Source organism: Arachis ipaensis, chromosome B07 (assembly GCF_000816755.2).
Source record: "Arachis ipaensis cultivar K30076 chromosome B07, Araip1.1, whole genome shotgun sequence".
In the NCBI taxonomy this organism is placed as follows: Eukaryota; Viridiplantae; Streptophyta; class Magnoliopsida; order Fabales; family Fabaceae; genus Arachis; species Arachis ipaensis.
Genome location: NC_029791.2, coordinates 125,889,073 through 125,904,243, shown reverse-complemented (window position 1 = coordinate 125,904,243; position 15,171 = coordinate 125,889,073). Strand labels below are relative to the sequence as shown.

At 36.2% G+C, this 15,171-nt stretch overlaps 2 protein-coding genes across 3 annotated transcripts; one reads left to right on the top strand and one right to left on the bottom strand.

The window, feature by feature from the left end:
* LOC107606378 (cytochrome b5) lies at positions 7,671-10,329 on the top strand. The gene is made up of 6 exons (XM_016308445.2): positions 7,671-7,834; positions 7,936-7,980; positions 8,160-8,192; positions 8,565-8,724; positions 9,519-9,564; positions 9,690-10,329. The coding sequence occupies exons 1-6, from the start codon at positions 7,795-7,797 to the stop codon at positions 10,041-10,043; spliced, it is 678 nt and encodes a 225-aa protein (XP_016163931.1). The 5' UTR covers positions 7,671-7,794; the 3' UTR covers positions 10,044-10,329.
* LOC107606377 lies at positions 10,286-13,054 on the bottom strand. 2 transcript variants are annotated; one of them, XM_016308444.2, is made up of 5 exons: positions 12,597-13,054; positions 12,325-12,439; positions 11,659-12,234; positions 11,392-11,575; positions 10,286-10,836 (listed from the first exon to the last, which is right to left on the bottom strand). In XM_016308444.2, the coding sequence occupies exons 1-5, from the start codon at positions 12,671-12,673 to the stop codon at positions 10,811-10,813; spliced, it is 978 nt and encodes a 325-aa protein (XP_016163930.1). In that variant the 5' UTR covers positions 12,674-13,054; the 3' UTR covers positions 10,286-10,810. The 2 variants fall into 2 exon arrangements, with proteins under 2 accessions (XP_016163930.1, XP_016163929.1); XM_016308443.2 differs by having other exon boundaries at positions 10,286-11,575.

Sequence of the window (15,171 nt, the reverse complement as noted above, 5' to 3'; positions counted from 1 at the left end):
AAACCAATAGAAATTATATTTATGTCATTCTATCTTAAAACCAAGAAAATGTATTCCTATATTTTCTGTATCAGATAATTTATTATTTAATATTATTAACTAACCTTTTCATATGTTCATATTTATTAATTACCCATACTCACTTTTTCACCAAACACCTACCAAATATACAAGAAAAAAATTGATCACCATCGTCTCTTTTTCTTGTGTTTTTAACCCCTTTGATTTTGCTGTTATATTATATATGTACTGATGTACATGTAATTCCTTCTCCCTGATTTATCAAAAGAGAGTTTTAGAAAATTTTGATTTTTATAATTTTTAAAAAATTATATCAATTGATTAGGTAATTAAAATTTAGATTAAATTAAAAATAAAAATTAATCACAATAAGTTAAATAATTTTATTTAATAATTATTAAATATATTATAAGAAATTACTTATCATTTATTTTAGAGAAATAGATAGAAAAATCACCGATTAGATGAGGAGTAAACACTCAACCCGGTTCTTGTCCATTTTTTAGAAGGATAAAGCGATCCCTGTTAGGGCTGCACATAGATCGGATAATATCCGCATATCCGCGATAATTATCCGCATCCGATCCGAATTTTGCGGATATTATCCGATCCGCAGAGCCATCGGATCGGATCGGATCGGATCCGCACTATGGTCGGATCGGATTGCGGATTTGGCAGTGATATCCGCGGATCCGATCCGCAAATCCGCATATCCGCACATCACATATAAATAGCATAGTTTAAGAAAATAAACCCTAATGTGATATGAATTTTAGTGTGTTATTTATGAATTTTATTATATTTTGTTTTTAATTTTTTATGTTGTACTTCAACTTAAAATAATTAAACTTAAATCTTGTGTTATTATTTTGTTTTTGTTATTCAAAAGAACTATTATTGATAATATTTTAGGAGTAAATAGGCTTAAACAGATAAAAAATGAATTTTTTGGATTTTTTTTGTAAAAATAGTCAAATAGAATCTTAAAATAGTTTTTTTTTAATTATGCGGATATACCCGATATCCGATCCGAACTAAAAAAATGCGGATATCGTATCCGATCCGATCCGATGAGTGCAGTGCGGATCGGATAGAATTTTAGGCTATATCCGATCCGATCCGATCCGTGTGCAGCCCTAATCCCTGTCCAAAAAAAAGGTACGTTCCGGCCCCTGTTTTTGTATTTCGTGAGACATGGCGGCCCTTCTGTGCCTTCCGGTGTTAAAAACAAATAGAATAAGTATACGTGTCACTTAACGGTGATGAGCTGGCTGTTAGGTGTTCATTAAGTGCCAAGTTGTCAATTTAAAAATGGACATGAGTCGATCTGTCCCTGCCTCCCAAACAAAAACCCTGGCGTTTTAAGTGGGGGATTGAAATGGTGCGTATAGTACATGCCTTGGGTTTCCATTTAACCCTTCTTCTCTTTCTCCTAATTACAGAATACCCAAAATCTTTTCATATTCTCTCTGAAGACGACAAAACGACGACACTCTACCTGGCTGGTGGAGCTGAGTAAGACGCTAACAGTGTTGCTGACAACGCTCCAAGTAAAGTTTCAGACGGCACCATTAACGGACTCTATGACGACGTTGACAGAATTTTCTTGTGCAAGTCTTCGAGGTAAGTAACAGATTATTCAACTAAAATATTAGTGACATTGTGTATTGTTAATTAGTTTTGGGTTGTGAGTGTTTGCATTTTTTTTTCTGGCTTGGTGTCGCATAACAAAGATAGAGTTTGGTTAAGGCTCAATGTTGTTAATTTTGGGGCATTTTGCCATCAAGAGATAAAGATGTTTTCCCTTCCTGCAATGGAATTCATATATAGAAAATATGGTTCAATGAAATTCATATATAGTTTGCAAGTGGGTTCAGAATGTATCAAATTGCTTGTATTAAAATCACAAACTCTTACAGATATAGTTATCTTTATCACAACAACTTTCTATTAAAGTTTAAGGCAAATATATACCTTAGCAAATGTTTATGTACTCTATTGAAATTTGATTCCGTGAAAAAAGAAACCAATAAATATATACCTACCTACTTTGACTATATTACATCATGCATAGTAGTGAGTTTAGATTTTTTTTCTTGTGTCTCCATATATGTAATACTTCATTAGAATATATACCTACTTTGACTACATGTAATCTATTAAAAAATATATATACTTTAACTATATGTACTCTATTAAAATCACAATTATTTATGTAAAGGTTGTAATATAAAATATCATTTATTTTGTCTGTCTCAGATAGATGATTTTATGGTTGTTTCTATATTTTATCATGGAGGAAGTTTTAAGAGAAATTCAAAGGGGATATTATGTTATCTTAATGGAAAAGTGCATAAGTATCCACCCATGGATTTAGACTATATTAACTTTTTTTATCTAAAAACTTTATTTAAGGAGTTAGGGTATACAACATACAAGGAGATGTATTGGTTTGACAACACTGCTGATGACATGGAAGCTGGGATACATGTTATTAAAGGTGATGCTGAGATAAATGAACTGAGGGATGCTCAGAAGAGAAATAAGGGCAACAATGAATTTTATCTTTACTTTGATCACCCGATAGATGTCCCTAAAGTTGTTGATGATGGTGTGGAGTGTGATACTATTGTGCTGAGTGAATCATCATCATCTTCAGATGATGGATACGAGACCACAGAAAATGAGCCTTATAAGTCTCTTTCTTCTGGTTTTGAGGATACAGACAGCAGTGATGAGAGTTTGGAAAAGAAAAAAAATTCAGAAGAAGAAGAAGAGAGTTTCACCTAAAAAGAAAGCTAGTCATGACCCAAAAGTTCAAGATAAGGCTGGCCCAAATGTGGAGGTTGGCACTGGCCTAAATATGGCAGATGACACTGGCCCAAATGTGGAGGTTGGGGCTGGTCCAAGTGGAAAGGATAGTATGGACACAGCTAAGAAAAAGTCTGTCCAAAAAAGACCTTCTAAGAAGTATAAGAGTACTAGAAGAAAACATATTTTGAGAGATGGAAGGTATAATGGAAGTAAGACTAAGACTATAGGTGGTGGTTTAAGTGGCATTGGAACTAGTTTGGGTGGCACATCCGGAAGTGTTGGGCCAACTATTAAGAAATTGGATTCGGATTATGACAAGCCATATGATTATGAAAGTGAAGCATTCAACAGCCCAGTGTCATCTGAGGACGAAGAGAGACTGCATACGATGCCTTTAATGAAGAAACTGAGTACGGGGAGGTTGAATTTAAAGTTGGACAAACCTTCACTACAATGGAAGCATTCAAGAGTGCGCTGAAAGATTATTTCGTATATGAGGGTAAATATGTTATGTATCTAAAAAATGAGAAGCAGAGGGTCAGGGCAGCATGTGCTAGTAAAAATTGTTTATGATTGTAGGAGGGATTTCAGCAGCAACCTTGCTGATAGGCAGTGGGTAACATCGAAGTTAGTTAAGAGGCTTCTTACTCAGCTAGACATAAAGCCAAAGTAGGCTATGAAATACATGATCGAAGACTACAACATCCAACTGAGTGGTAAAATGATAAGCAGGGCACTTAAGGCAGCTAGGAAAGAGGTAATTGGCGACGAAGGAGCACAGTATGGTAAGATTATGGATTACCTGATGGAACTGCATAGGAAAAATCCTGGTTCAACTGCAAGATTAGATGTGATACCTCAACCAGAGTCTCTTCCTTTGTTTGATAGACTATATATAAGCTTGGATGCTTGCAAGAAGGGTTTTATAGAGGGATGCAGGCCTTTGATTAGATTAGACGATTGTTTTCTTAAGGGCTATTACGGCGGTTAGCTACTGTCTGCAGTGGGTCAAGATGGCAATAACCATTTCTTTGTTATTGCATATGCAGTTGTACCAAATGAGTGTAAGGACACTTGGAAATGGTTCTTAACACAACTTCAACATGACTTAAGTGATAGCACGGAAAGGGGATGGAACTTCATTTCAGACCAACAAAAGGTAATAAAAAATAGTTGTTTCATTTCATACATTATTACTTATTGATATGCATTGTTGGTACATATTGTGAGAATCTCACACCTTGTTATTTATTGATATGAATTGTTGGTTTGAATTGATTTATTGGCATTTGTTATTTATTGGCATTGTTGGTAGGGATTGGCATTAGCCTTAAAGGACATATTTCCAAGGGCTTTTCATAGGAACTGCGTATTACACATTTAGAAGAATTTCATTAAGCAAATTAAGGACCAACAGACCAAGTAACTTGTATGGGATTGTGCACGTTGCACCACACAAATTGAGTTCAAGGCAGCTATGGAAAAGCTGAAACAGATCAGTGTTCCAGCTTGGGAATATCTTGATAGGTTTGATCCAGCTGCTTGGTCGAAGGCGTTTTTCAGTCCCAGACCCAAGGTTGACAATATCACCAATAATATGTGCGAAATTTGGAATGCTAAGATAGTGGCATACAGGGGTAAGCCAATCCTAACAATGTGCAAGGACTTAAGATGTTATCTAATGCGGAAGATGGAAGCACACAAAAAGAAGCTAGAGAAACATGTTGGCGCTTTAGCTCCAGTGCAGCAAAAAAGATTCGATGACTTCATTAAGCCAAAAAGCCATAAATGGAAAGCTATCTAGGCTGGAGATAGTAAGAGATTTCTTTTTGAAGTGCACTGTCGAAATCACAAGGTTGGGGTTAATCTTGAAGAAAAAACATACACATGCAACCTGTGGCAGCTAACTGGTAAACTTGTTTTGAATATTATTTTGTATTTGTAAAACTGTATATTTGTTACATAGGATTGATTGCATGTGATAAATTGAATTCATGTCTATAGGTATGCCTTGTAGACATGCAGTGGCAGCTATGTCTAAGATGGGCCTTAGGCCTGAAGATTTTGTGCATAAGTGGCTGACAATGGAAGCAGTAAGAGCTACATACTCACATTGCATCAAACCGGTTAATAGTGAAGAGTACTGGGTACAATCGGATGCTCCTAAGACTCTTCCTCCTCCAATCAAAAGAGCTGCTCATAGGCCAAAGATGAAGAGAAGATCGGACCTAGTTGAGAAAGAGATGAATCCAAACAAATGTAGAAAAACCTTTTAAGTCACTTGCTCAAAGTGTGGTCAGCTAGGACATTACTACAAGACTTGTACCAATGCATCTCAAGACCCGAATTGAAAACTCATGACAAAGAAGGAGAGAAGGGCAAAGAAAGGGCCTTTGCAATTTGTAGAGTTAAGCCAAGCTAACACTGAGCAGGTATAATTCAACAAGTGATGATTCAATTTCAAAATATATTTAATATGCTAACTGTCCTATAAATATATAGTTAAGCAATTAAGTGTCCTAATTGGTTGAGCCTTGTTGTGTTCCAATCTTGTGATTTGACGATTAAACAGGTTCAGCAAACAGGACAGAACAACTCAACTGCCAATGCTGAGAAAACTACATTAGATGCTGCTGTGAGTTTATGCTAATTTAGTGTCTTTATTTGGCATAACACTAATTTATTTGTTACCCTAACAGTTACCATTTCTGATAGGCTAAGACAAAGAAGAACAAAAAGAAGCTTCCCAAAACATCTGCAAGAGGACAATCAGTGAACCATAGTCAAGGGGAGAAAATTAATGTCTCTCAGTCTGCACCCCAAGCAAATGAGGTAAAAAATAGTCCTAAGTTAAATTTGTAATCTCTATTTAATTTAATTATGACCTTTGCTATGATCTTTTTGAGGATAGCCTGCAACAAAATTCAACACCAACTCTGCACCATACTTTAGAGAGAAGCAACCAATTGTGAGACCCACTGCTCCAATAGCATAAGGCTCAATCGAATGAACCTACGGCCAATCCTGTCTGTTGGTTCAGGTCAATCTACTTCAACTAACCAAGGTGTATCAACAGGAGTATTAATTGAGACCATGGCTACAACAACTTCAGAGATTAGGGCTCCCAACAAGAATTGAATTGTTGATCTAGTTTTAAAAGTTTGAGACTAGGAATAACAGATAATTTAGACAATAGCTTGTTAACACTGTGTCTATTTTAGTTATCAAATTACTTGCTACGACAACTATGTTGATTAGAGACCTTGTGTTGCCCTTGCTTTTGTTATAATATAATTAGATGCTAAGACATGTAACCAATGATATAGTTGGTTGAATACTCTTTTGGATAACTATATAAGTAAGGGTTGTTATGATGATTCCCTTATTCTATTATTATGGATGTGTTAAGTTTCAACTTTCAACAGATGGCTTCTTACTTTGTTCAACAAATTCATAATGCCTTATTTTATTACAAAATCATGTATACTACTGCATTCTTTAAAATTGAATAAACGAACATATAAAAATAAAAGCAGCTTAATTATATTTATATTCATTCATCAAAAGTGATCAATAGCAATAAATACCATAGCCTAAACAACTTAACAACCCTGATCTCCATGTTTCACAATACTCCAGAAGCAACATTTGATCTCTCTAAACTACACCACTAAACAGGTTTTCAACTACAATTCCAGCAACAAATGCCAACATAACACATTCAACACTAGTACATTTATTTTGCAAAAAATTCAATCTAGCTTTCTTCAAATGAATTTCTAAGCCAACCAATCTTTCCTCTAGCTCCCTAACTTTGTTATCATCTGCAGAAGAATAACCTTCTTTAAGATTCTGATTCAGCTTCAAACCTCCGAACAAAAGAGTCTTCGCAGCATCCTCATTGAATAATGCAACATAATCATCAAGCCAACAAAAGTATTTGCAATGAGGTGTTGGAGTTTACAAAATAATATTCTTTATTATGAATCTAAGGGAAAACAAAATTAACATAATTTTAATTTTTGATAAACCTGCCTTGAAATATGAGCATCAATGAAAAATAAAGTGAACAAAATTTTAATTGTTAATAAACCTACCTTAAAGTATGAGCATCGAAAGAATAGTCTGTTTGGGTTCATATCGGTTTCAGACATGAACAAAATTGCATAAATTCCTCAATTACACCCTGGGACAACCCACTTCTTCTTCCACTTTGATCCCACACTCCCAGTAACTTTCAAACTCCAACCTAATTCGTTTTCAACTCTCCCACTTCGCTGATTTGATATCGACCCACGTTCTTCACTATCAACCATGTCGTCCTAGGGTTTACAGTCGAACACATTGATACATTTTCAGAATATATAGTGAAGCAGTACAACATTTGAACCTCTCATCCCACTTAAAACGACAGCATTTTTGTTTGGGAGGCAGGAACAGATCGACCCCTATCTATTTTTAAATTGACAGATTGGCACTTAATGGACACCTGACAGCCAGCTCATCACCATTAAGTGAAACGTATACTTATTTCGTTTGTTTTTAACGCCGGAAAGCACAGAAGAGCCACCATGTCTCACGGAATACAAAGACAAGAGTGGGGACGTACCTTTTTTTTAGGCAGGAATCGCTTTGTCCTTCTGAAAAATGGACAGGGATCGAGTTTGGTGTTTACTCATTAGATGAGTAACTTGCCCTTTTTTGTTACGGGCAGGGCCGGAAACCCGACCCGAATGACCTTTTTCTTTTAGGTGCATCGATGCTAAAATGTTGTTCTCGTTTTTGGACACATGGTAATATGTTATTAAAGGATGAAGGACCAGCCTAGTATGAGAGTCCAAATGGGCTTTCCACTTTTGGTACATAACGGGCGGGTCGAAAAGAACCATATAGCAGTGATTTGATTTCATTGCTACGGTAGGTGCGGTGCTGTGCTAAGCCAGAAAGAAAGAAAGAAACATGGTCATCACTAATTTCAACGGAGTTGGCGTCGGATTTGGTATGCTAGATTTGTCTCTACGATTCTTCATGAATTCTTCATTGAATTTAGTTTTCACAAATTTCACTCACTCGAGCTGATCTTCATTGTTGGGTTTTCAGGTTTCGGAGTAGGTTGCGGTTTCGGTGTAGGATGGGGTTTCGGAGGTCCTTTCTTTTCACTCCTTCCAAAACCTCTGATTTCGCTAATCATTCTTTTAATTTCATGTGCTTTGATCGTAATATTGTTGTAACTTGATTATCTGAGATCCCTTTTTTGTAATTTTGTCAATTTCAAGTCTCAGTCTGCTAATTTATCTGATCTGTTTATTTTGTGTATTCATCAGGTATGCCATTGAACTTCTTGGGTCTTGGTGCAGGTATAATTAGTTAATTACCATCTCCCTCTTGCTTTTTTCTCGCTTTTTCAGTTTCAGTTTTCATTAGATGGAAATAGCATGCATACCCTTGCTGTTATACAGGTTCCTGTTATAATCTTGTTGCAAATGTTGATCCTTCTGGTTCTGGTTATTCATATTATATGACATTGATACAATCAAGTTATGTGACATGGTTTCTGTAATCCTGCCAGTGTTCCCAAGAGAAAAATTCATAATGATTTTTTAAGACATGAACATGGACAGCCTCAAAATTGTAACATTTTGGTTCCAAATTCATGACTTTTAGTTCTTGTGGTATCTGTACTTGGATTGTTCGTTCAATCTTTCAAGAACAATATTATTATTGGATAGGTGGAGGCTGTGGCGTTGGAGTAGGACTTGGTTGGGGGTTTGGTACTGCTTATGGTAGCAAGTATCGGTCATCACGGATCACATTTCAGGGAATGGAATTTGACAATAAGGTGGAGAAAGGCAACCCCAATGAGTTATCTAAAGCTAGCACAGAAATAAAAAGTTCTGGGTAGCCTCTGTTTCATTTCGTGTGTGTGCGTTCGCACGTGCTTCCCCGTTCAACTTAGTGTAGAGCTACCTAAAGCTGCTCAGCCATGGTCATCTATGGCATTTGCAATAACAAGAAGCATGTAGAGATTCAATGGTGTCTTAGTTTCGTCCTTTTCTTCCTTTTTGGTCCTTGCATTTCATAAATAGAAAATCATATTTAGTGTTAGTCTGTCTATTTATGAAATGAATTGATTGGTACGTGTGAGTAGTTTGGTTTAGGACGTTGTCAATATCATCTTCTGCAATTCTATTTTGTTTTTGTTTAAGAAAAGCGTGTATTAGTGTTAATGAACCATACTTTTGGTTGGAGGGAGTGAAATCAATCTCGACCATTCTTTTGACTATCAGTTAGCTAATATGTGTTTGGTTATCAATTGAATTTCTTTTTTTATATGGAAAACATATAAAGTTTAAGTTTCAATATATATCTTGTATGCATTTATTAAAATGAAAATAAAAATAAAAATTTTTTATTAATAATGAGCCTAACATATATCCCATGTCAGCTGAATCGTTTATTTAATATCTATGAAATTATTGACAAGCTACTTTCCTCTCCAACCCACGGATGAAGTGAAAAATGTGGTTGTAACTTGGAAGTAGCATCGGTGAGTGAAGCAATCAAATTAACACTCACCATGCTAAAAAGTTGGGAGTCTTGGAAAGTGTTTCAAACTACAGGAACTAGCCTCAAAACTCTTGAATCATGGAGAATCAGAGGGTTTTCACACGCTCACAGGTTGTCCAACACAAATCCAAGAAAGCTTGTTGGCTTGTGATCAATGGCAGAGTATATATTTCTATCCATGCCTCATTGCCTCTCTAATTTGACACTTCCAAAATTAATTTATTGTTGGTGCGAACAAAACTCTAACTTTAAACTGATTATATATATAACTTCATTTTCTTTTAAAGGTATTGGGTGTCACGAAGTTCTTGGAGGAACACCCCGGCGGCAAAGAGGTGTTGATGGAGTTAGCAGGCAAGGATGCAACGAAGGAGTTCGATGCAATTGGACACAGCAAAGGAGCACAGAACTTGGTCCTTAAGCACCAGGTGAGTGTCCTGCAAGGTGCCACCATAGAAGAGGTAGAAGCCAAGGACCATGTTGCGGATACGGAGTCCAAGAACAAAGAGATGAGTTCGTTCGTTATAAAAGAGGATCCCAAGTCCATGTCTGAGACACTTTACGAGTTCTTTGTTCCAGTTCTTGTTGCCACATTCTATTTTGGCTACCGATTACTTACCAGAGCAAACCCACACATTTAGTTATTTACTGGCTCATTTAATCCAAACACCACTCTCATTTTTCTAATTAAAAAGTTGGTCATGCATCGTATATTTTAATATTTTCCATAAGGAAATAAATATAATGGCAATAGTGAAGTAGACTCAATTTTGTTCTACAAACATCTTTCTGTCTTTCCCTTGCCATCCAAAATGAAAAGCAATACACCCTGACAGTATCAATTATCACTTTTTCTCTCCTAGATTGTAGACTTGACAGTTAGTTAATCAACTGCCTTGTATGATTGTATCCTCAAAAAAGGGAGCATCACATAAGCTGAAAGAAATATAGATAAGTCTACCCAGTTTTACTTCCATGGTTCCTTGTTACTTTCCAGCAATTTGATAGTATATGATCCTGAATTTTTACATGCAGGGCTAAAGCCTAAAAGCTTTGGTACACAATACAGTTCTCAATTCACTAGACAGACATACATGAAACGACATTTAGTAGGTTATTCCCCCTTTGTCTCGAACACACTTTAGTGAGACAAAATTGAAATGGAGGGGCTAGAGCAAATAGTACAAAAAGGTCAGGATGTGCTACTGCTGCCTAGGATTAAGGACCACTCTAAATACTACCTAGTGATATCAAACCACCTTGTACATCGACACGGGGTATGTTAGTGAACCAGAAAAAACTCTCACCTGCTTAAGCAACAACATATATGAGCTTGTACTGAAAGAATGTTTCTGTTCCCCTTGGCGCCAACCACAAATTGATAGATAATGTATCTAAATCTTCCTTACTACATTGTGCAAAAAGCAATTAAAACTGCAGAGAAATCAGCATTGTAAGCAAACATGTAGGTGTATTCACATTATAAAATGGAGGAGAAATAAAATGATAATTGAACAATAAGTCAATAACATTGGTATAAGCAACAATTGACACAATTACATCATCCTTTAGTCTATAAGGTGCGAGCACAACACAAAACTATATACACCAAGATATATGGTTGGATGCTCACAGAAACCCCATGATAAAAGCAGCCAACTACAGAAGTTTCCTACTGAAACTTAAAAACTGGAAACATTACAAAACCTCCCCACCTCAAATATGATTCTAGCACGATATTTGAGGTTCATCTTAAAAAAATGCATCTTATATAAAAAAGTTCTGTAAATTCGAAATAGCTTTGTGTCTATGTGTCAAATATACACAGCAACAAAATCACAAACAGGGAAAGCATGAAAAACTCAACAGAATCATGTACAGTTGTACAAAGCAGTGCCTAAGGCTAAGAAATTGCAGAACATGCAAATGCACACTTTTTTGTAGGAATAAAGTTTCATACATGCAAACAAAGAAAGATCCAGAGCTTACCTATCATGCAAAGGAGAATAGATATCCACACAGTTAACTGAACAGGCCTACTGTACTGCATTTGGTATTGAGATCTTTGAAGCTGTCTTTGAATAGCCCCATACCATCCATATAGTTGCTTATCATAACATTCATCACAGCTATCAAGGTAACTCTTACTTCTTTCATAGCATGAATTCAAGCCCTTTTTTCATCAACACAAAAGGTAGTATTAATGATTTGGTTAATTAATCGAAATACTCATACTAAATCAGACTCAAAACATACCCCATTCAATTGCGCTGATGGTAGCAGTGCATTATCACTTTCTTGATGATGATTTCCTGCTTTGAGCTTTTTATAACCATTCTTGGCCCACTTCAACTTAGAGACTGATTCCATGGAGCTAACAAACGCAGAGAGACTGGCTACCTTATGCATAGCACCAGAAGAACCGTCGGGGGTATTGCGTTGTTGAAGCTCATCAGAAACAGCAATTTTCCAAGAACTAACATGGGCATCAGCACTAGCCGCCCTGCGATGCCCAGGTGATTTGTCCTCCACTTCTAGTGTGGAGCCCCAGCCAGATGTTGACTGTGAATCCTCATGGTCTCTACCAACAGATTTTCCTTCAGCCTCTGGCATACCGGAAAGGAACAATGCGAGCTCGTCTCTTTCTCCTTCATCTAGCCGCACCCAAGGCAGAGGCACCTTGTTACCTGGATGAAGGGACTCATTTAAGGAATGTTCAACTTTTGTAATCTTGTCAACAATGGCAGAAATGAAATCTTGGTGCCTATTTCTTGCATCCTTAGTTGAGCTATTGTTATAACTCGATGTAACCGCTTTTTCAAATTCATCTAACTGCATTGGCCTCCCCAAAATGCAACCAAATGCTCAGCATCATGATCCAACAATCCAAATCACAATTACAACAAGAAGCTAAGCAATTACCTGCCATTTAGCAGTGCCAAGAGCAGTATGCACATCCCGGCATATTTCATCAGAGTTCCAAGGGCTGCACGCATCTTTCTTTGCATGAATCCATGCCCTAAACGCAGATTCCATCCTTCAAAACACCATCACAGCAAATCAATTACCCAAAAAAAAAATGGCAGATTCATGTGTAAACATATTAATTAATTATAAGGATTTTAATTTCCTATTTCCCCCGCCAGACAAGCTATGAATTCTTAAAGGGAAAAGAAAAAGGAATAGGGAAGTACCTGTCTGCGGACTCCTGAACTTGTTCGGCAGCGGTAAAGAAAGGATCTTTCTCCCATCGATTAAAAGTGGATGCCATGGATATTGAATAATAAAATCGATAATGGAGAAGAAGGATGAATCCGAGATATGGAATCTGTGTTGCAAGCTTGCAGCTATGGAAGTTGGCACACAGGAAGCTCGTTTGGTGGATCCGGTTACTTTACACCATACACGTGATCGCATTCACGAAGCTAATTAATTTTCTCTTTTGTTTCGCTAAATGTATTATTGGCGATTGGTAAAGCGAATTTATGGATTGGATATAGAACACGTGTCATAGCCATCATGCTTGTCGGGTGGTACGCCGTCGTTTTCCAGAAAGCTGCAACATGAAGCTACAACATGGCTTTTCCCTCAAAGTTGAAAGTAGAAGCTTCTCTGTGTTTTGACCTGGCCGAGATAATAAGATAAGCAGCATAGTTGTCAGAAGGAACCAGTAATTGAATCCATCGGATTATTAGTTGATTGATTTACTGGTTTAATGAGTAAATTATTGATTGAAACATAAACCATGACTTTCGGCCCAAAACATAATCAACCATGCCTGCGACCCAAAACATAAATCAACTACGGCCTCCCGAAAATCTTTATCATTGTTATTCTATCATAAGTTATTGAGGTTTTCGCGACATTAATGTCTTAGGATTGAACTACGATTCTTGTATGTTGTGTTTAATGGCTGTTGCGGTTGCGGGGATGATCGGATTTTGACGTCGCTCCTATAAAATAAAAATAAAAGGGAGTTTGTCACGTAGTTAAGTCACGTTTAAGGTAGGAGCTTTTTCTTAAACCCATTTTATTTCTAAAAATTGTTATAAATCGATATTGATATGAAAAATATATATTTTGTGATTATGTGAGTCTTATGGATTAAACTGAGCTATTTTGAATGAATGTGATTGTTTACTTGATTGATTTATTAATTGATTGAGAAGGCTGAAAATCCTGATTTTAATTGATTATGTTTAGTTGGTTGTTGTTGAAATGGTTGCTTGATAACATTGTATTAGTCGTGAAATGAAAATATGATGAGTAATTAGTGAATGGAGTTGGGTTTTGTACTTGGTTCAGAGTTATTATGATGATGATTGGATTGCAGTTGTTTTCTGATTATTGAGACTGGGTGCTTGCTGTAAATTTTGGTTATATTAATAATATTACTTTGGTTAAATTGAATGGATTGAGAACCTTGTTGTTTTTATCGTTGTTGAGAAAAAGATCAGTCAATTGTTGTGATTGATGGAACCCTTGAAAGGTGGTAAAGTCCGAGTTTTAGGAAATGTGCTGTCGAAATTTTTATAAGTTTGGACTAAACTTAATAATAAGGAAAATGAGATTGGTTGTTGCCCCCTAAAGTTTAGAGACTTTGCCGTGGAGTCTAATTTAATAAATTCTTATTTAAGGTAATTTAAGTGATTAATTTAAGAATAAATGATTATGACATTTTATTAAAGTTGTAATTTGTGAATAGGATGATTTTTGAGTCTTTTGAAAGAAGTTTAAACTTGAAATGGTTTTGAAGTTAGTTTGAAAATTTTGGTTAAGTGAAAAATGAGTTTTATGAAAAAGAACTTGTTTTAAGTAAAGTTGCTTTAGAGGATTCCAGAAAATATTACAATTTAGAAGATTTTGGTTAAATTCGTCGGGCTATAACTTGGCCCTCAGATCTCAAAAATTTGTAAAACTTGATTTGAATGAAAACTGGGTTTGTCTAGTTTATGACGTTCGAAGAACGAACGAAAAATAATTTTTATAGCAAAAGTTATGAAGGTTTGAAAATTGGGCTTTAAAACTGAATTTCAGAATTTTGCAACATACTAGAGTTTTGTTGTTGTGCACATGCATAGAGGCGTGCGTGCGCACTAGACAGGGGTGTGTTGGAGGTTGTTTATATACACAAGGTGGTGCGCATGCATGCCAAGAAAAAGTTGCAAGTTGTGCGTACACACAGGGTAGTGCATACGCACCCGTCAGAAAATTGGTTCTGATCTGTGCATGCGTACAGAGTTGTGCGTGCGCACACGTTCTGTTTTCTTGAAAGAACTCTATTTTTGACTCTTTAGCCTTTTTGAGAAGCTTGTAACCCTCTGTAAACCCCATGTGATGCGTGATAACTAATTCATAAGCTTTGAAATGAGTGTGGAAAAATCCAATGAATTGAGTTTCTAAATGGTATGAGAATCAGACTGTGAAGTTTAGATTAAATGAGAAATCAATGTGATTCTTGGCATGATGTGAACTTAATATATATTGTTATTAAAGTAAATGGGTCAAGTATGATTCTTAAAAAGGAAAGGTTCCAATGTGTGATTTTGAATTGTAATACTTATTAGTTGCCTGACAAGGATGGTGGCACGGTCCTACTTGCTCAGTGCGTTGTAGATTCGTAGATATGGTGGTTTTGTCTCGCCCACGGTGAGGACGGTGGTGTTATCCTTCTCACGGTTTGAGGACGATTATCCTCGTGATAAATATGAATATAAAGACTTATGATTTCGATATTGATTTTGATTATGAATAAGATTGACTATGCTT